This window comes from Neodiprion virginianus, chromosome 5 (genome assembly GCF_021901495.1).
Source record: "Neodiprion virginianus isolate iyNeoVirg1 chromosome 5, iyNeoVirg1.1, whole genome shotgun sequence".
NCBI lineage: Eukaryota > Metazoa > Arthropoda > Insecta > Hymenoptera > Diprionidae > Neodiprion > Neodiprion virginianus.
In genome coordinates, this window is record NC_060881.1 from 14,917,340 (window position 1) to 14,922,345 (window position 5,006).

Genomic DNA, 5,006 nt, shown 5'->3' on the forward strand with positions numbered 1-5,006 from the left:
CTGTTCGCAGAGAAAAAGAGGGAACAATCTGGTCATCGGATTTAAAGAGATCCGATCGAACTACGGTTACTTCCGCGCCCGTGTCTATTACCCAAAGACAATCGACGCCATTTACAGTACCGCGCGCGTAAAGACCAGACTGTCGTAGACTTTTAATTAAAAACTGTTTTCTAAGAGGGCTTTCACTACTAACAATCTGCGATGATTTTCGCCCCGACAAATCATCTGTAATTAGTTTTTTGGGTGAGTTCCTGTTGAAGAACTCGATTGAGGATCTGCTTCCCCCATTTCTATATTTTTCTTACGCCAATTATAAGAATTAGGATTCGAGCCTTGCATCGGTTTTCCACTAATTTTTTTGATTAGGAAACAATGATTGGCGTCGTGGCCTGTTTTTTTACAAAATATACAAGTCAAACCGGTTTGATTCGTCATGACCGCGTTCTTATTTATACGCTTGTTTTGTTGGTTTTGAAAAGAACCTCGATTTCTTGGTTTGAAATTATTATTGTTATTTTTATTTCTATAATTTTGAGGTTTTGATTCCTCCGAGTGTTCAAAACTTCGTCTTTTTGAGGTGTTTTCGGATACCTCAATCCGACGAAGCTTGTTCGGCCCAAAATATTGTCTCCTCATTGCCTCCACCTCGAGGGCTTTGGCCGTTGCCTCCCTCAGAGAAGTAAGGCCCGATGTTCCAACGGCCATTTCAATTTCTGGATCACTAATTGCGTTTAGAAAGGCTTGAGTCGCTAATAAATTACGAGACGGCTCGTGATCTGGCAATGCTACATGCGAAAGCCGTTCTATATCCTAGCTAAGAGATGCGAGGTCTTCGTCTCGTCCTTGTCTCCTAGTCTGTTATTGAGCCGTATACAGTTTCGTCAAGTGGTCATTTTCGTATCTTAACTTTAGTGCAGAACTAAGTTTTTCGTAATCGGAAATTTCTTCTTCAGACAATGCCGTTAAAACATTCAGAGCCGGCGTCCGAAGACAAGAAGCAAGGCTGTGGGCCCTCATGGCGGAGTCCCACTGATTATGTTTAGCAATTGTATTAAATTGACGTTCATAATCCGCCCATGGAATCTTTCCTTCAAAAATTGGCGGTTTCAAGGGATAAAGAGGTTTCTCATTAATCTGAGAAGTAACCTCAGGAAATCTCGAATTATTTAATTGATTAAAATGAGAACATTGAGGCCGAACCTGAGTCAAAGACTCGGAAAAACCAGCCTCATTATTTACTCTCGTTCTACTAATTGGAGATTCATCTACTCTCCTAATAAAAGGCACAGACCTTGATTCCGGAACATCCTGGAATCGACCCGGATGTTGAATCTCTTGAACAACGGGAACAGGAACAGGCGAGGGAACAGGAGAGGGAACAGGAGTAGCGACTCTAGAACCTTGTGGTGCAACAGCCGGTCCTCCAGCGCCACTCATTTGATGAACGGATTGAAGGGCCGCCACAGTCGTCCGAAGAAGGTCTCGGAGATTAGTTTCTGAACGCTCTCGAGCCTCCCCTTGCTCTTGAAGCAGCTGGATTAGTTGTTGCTGCTGTCGAGCAGCAACTTCTTGTTGTTGTTTTGCCGCTTCTTGTTGTTGTCTTGCCGCTTCTTGTTGTTGTGTCAAGATCTTTAATAGATCAAGTTGCGAAACCGTCGAAGGAGTTAAAAGAAGGTCCACTGAAGGTGTTGAAATTTCTTCTGGAACCCTCGGATTTTCTATGAGAGAAGATTCTTCTCCACTTTCTCTTCGACGTGAGCGCGTCATACGACCGCTACTCATTGTTTATTACACGCACTGAATCGACTTAATTAACAAGAACTCAAGATCCCACTTCTGACACCAAATGTAACGTTTTGGGCGTTACGTTAATAAAATATGGATCCGCGAGTTTACTTATTAAGTCGAAGAAATCAAGAGCGTGAATAATAAGCCAAAATCAAAGGCGAAATTAAAATGTTGTGAAAAGTTTTTAATGCTTAATACGTGTTTCTTGTTTAAAGTCTGAAACAAGACTGTTTTTACAATAATATCGGTTGGCGCAGCAACCTTATTCTTTTTAAAGACATTAGAGGTTTATAAACGTCTTTTATCTATGCTGACTACTAGATCATTAAAGAGGGGGCAAAACGGGTGATTTCACCCTTTGTAACAATACTTTACGCGTTGAGTGTAGCATAACCACGGTCACGAATTTTTTCCAACCGTTCAGTCGGGATATAAGAGTTTCGAAGTGTCTACCAGCGTCATTTACCTGCCAATCGCCGTACAGTCGATACATTATTTACAGCTGAGAATAATCGGTCAAGACGACGAGCTGATTAATTTTCGCGGCGAAACGATTACTGTACGTTTACACGTGAAATCACTCAAATAATGGGAATCGTGTTTGAGACGAGAAAGTTGCGCAAAAGTTATAAAAGTCAAACGTCATGGTCAAAAATCATCAGTCGCCCAACACCTCTGACAACGCTTACACCGCCTACGAGACTGAAACCTCTGAACGTTCGGTTTTTCCAGAGCCTGGGTCTTCGATGACGTGGAAATTTTGGAAAATAAGAATTCGTGTTCGCTGCATCCTGTGTGTTACCGTGGAAGAAATAATAAGAATACAGAAATCTGTGGTATTCGACGAATCGATTGCGCACTCTGAGATTCATGATCATCAGCCGTTTGCAACATCCACCTTCCAGAACAACGATGAAATCCATATTGTTGTTCAACATCAAGACTTGCGTCTACTGCCCAGTAAAAGCTCTGTCCACATTCATGGAAACATCACAAAGGATGATGGTGTGACTGCGGTGACGGTTACGAAATCAATATGATCAATATGGCCGTTTGTCATTTGTTTGAGGAAGTTCGCTATGAGTTGAACGTTGGGGGGGTGAGAAAGAGAGAGAAAGAGAAAGAGAAAGAGAAAGAGAGAGAGGGAGAGGGAGAGTGAGAAGGAGAGGGAGAGGGAGAGGGAGATCTTCGTCTTTTGTCAATAATAAATTGAAATCCTGGGCCAAAGCATCTGCTCTTTCAGCAATTTTATTCACTATTCTCAATCTCTGCAATATTTGATATGAGATGCCTCTGTTTTCCCTGATTCCGGACTTACGTCAAGAAAATAATAAGGCAAATCATATTGCTTAAATAAAAACAGTGAGTTTTTAGTGATGAAATCACTCACATCTTTATCAAGCACTGTGTCACAATCTGCCTCTTTGACTACAGCTCGTGTTTGGACGATCCGTGCACCCTCTCGTTCTTTGATGGCACGAACCATTTTTTATTTAATTTCATTCGACACCTTTTTATCAAAAAATGCCAAAGGACCAAGGTATTCCGATATATACCACAAGTGCGCACGTAGTTTCGAAGAAGCTAAGCAGCGAGATGAGATCTCAGTATTGATTTTTCCATACTTCATCAAATTTTGGAGAAATGTCAAATCTTGATTGGGTGCTTTGATAGCATTTGGCGCATCAAACCACGGTTTCACATAGAAGCGAATAATAAAAATGCATATCTGTCGTAGATCGTCAATTTCTTCTTTATGAAGATCAAATTGTTTCTTGAAGAGAAAAATCTTTGAGGAATAAATGGCTTTTGCGATCCATCTAGCATGATTTACTACTCCTGGTACTTCAAACGTAATCCCTTCAGATGGAATGCGACCTGAAAATATACAAGAAAGTTCCCACAATTCCTTGTAATCATCTCTAGCTTGATATTCCAGAAAAATTCAACAAACGAATCCAGTCATTCGTTAAATGAAAGTGAATAAAAATGGTGAAAATTATTGCTGCTATCGTACCTTCAATCGGTGTAGTACAAAGTTAAGGATTACGTTTTTGAGAACTTGGCATATTAATTTATCTTTTAATCCAACGTCATAATCGGTTTGATCAATTTCCTGCCACTTTCGTTGAAAACGCTTCAAAGTTGGCATGTCTGGACCGTTTATTTCAGGCCAATAAATTTCAACGACTGCTCTCAATATCAATTCGTAAACATGGTAGCGACAGGCGAAATGCAGCAATTGTTTACCTAATTTTTTTTCCAACACGGCGCAGACTCCACCTTTGTGACCTTTAATGAAATAAATAGAGAAAAGAAGACTAATACGATATGAGGAAGGATGGAAGAACTTTAATGACAGGTTTTATCCGCACTAAATTACCTGTGTTTAAAGGTGTAGTGTCAAAGCACATTGCTTTGATTCGATCTCCGAGATTCCACTCATGTATAGTCTCTGCAATACCTTGAGCTTCATTTACAGCTGATCTTTTATCAAATTTCGGCACGCCCAGTAATTGCTCAATATCAAGTCCTGACACAATTACTGGTACTCTTTCCACTTTCTTCAATTTACCCGATTCAGGAAGCAGTTTCCCATTGCAGTGCAGGGTAAGATTATCTGCCACGTCAAGATTCTCCTTCAACTGTCTAGCTATTTTTCTTCGTACATTCACACGAGATCTGTGAATAGTACTATAACTCAGATTCAAGTCATCAAGCTTATAACCTCAACCAACAGCAGTAGTAGCCAAAATATGTGTTACACTTCTGCTGCTGGTTTGAGTTCTATCCACAGCTAATGCCACACTGTCCGTAACAATGTCAAGCTTTGGACGTTTCTCATCCGAACAATTTGAAGAGGTTTGAGTTAATGTCACACTGCTAGACAACTGACAAAATCAGAACTTTGACTTGATCCTGGAAAATAATTAATTCTTTTGATTCTCCATCGTTAAGTAATAGTCGTAGTAAAAAAAAAAAAAAAAAAACAAGACCCAGCTGAAATAAGTTTGATATTACCTGGCTCACTCAAATCTGCGACTAGTAATTGATCTAATACGTCTATTTTCGGTTTTTTCAACAATTGCGAAACACTATCACTTTCGCGACAATCATCTGAATCATAAGATTCACTGACGCCTATAAAATGAATTTGGTTTATCGGTAATAATGTCTGTGATCAAGTGATTCATATAATAAGAGTAGAGTATGCTAGC

At 40.0% G+C, this 5,006-nt stretch overlaps 1 protein-coding gene across 1 annotated transcript; it reads right to left on the reverse strand.

Moving 5' to 3' along the window:
* Window positions 1-3,212: 3,212 nt before the first annotated feature.
* LOC124304698 (uncharacterized) lies at window positions 3,213-4,503 on the reverse strand. Its single transcript, XM_046763247.1, has 3 exons — window positions 4,172-4,503; window positions 3,806-4,080; window positions 3,213-3,666 (listed from the first exon to the last, which is right to left on the reverse strand). The coding sequence occupies exons 1-3, from the start codon at window positions 4,200-4,202 to the stop codon at window positions 3,622-3,624; spliced, it is 351 nt and encodes a 116-aa protein (XP_046619203.1). The 5' UTR covers window positions 4,203-4,503; the 3' UTR covers window positions 3,213-3,621.
* Between the last annotated feature and the right edge of the window lie 503 nt (window positions 4,504-5,006).

Coding starts and splice junctions, on each gene's coding strand:
- LOC124304698 (XM_046763247.1), bottom strand. CDS start 4,202: ATGTGCTTTGACACTACACCTTTAAACACAG. Junction 4,081..4,171: donor CACTACACCTTTAAACACAG/GTAATTTAGTGC, acceptor ATTTCATTAAAG/GTCACAAAGGTGGAGTCTGC. Junction 3,667..3,805: donor TTGTACTACACCGATTGAAG/GTACGATAGCAG, acceptor GTATATTTTCAG/GTCGCATTCCATCTGAAGGG.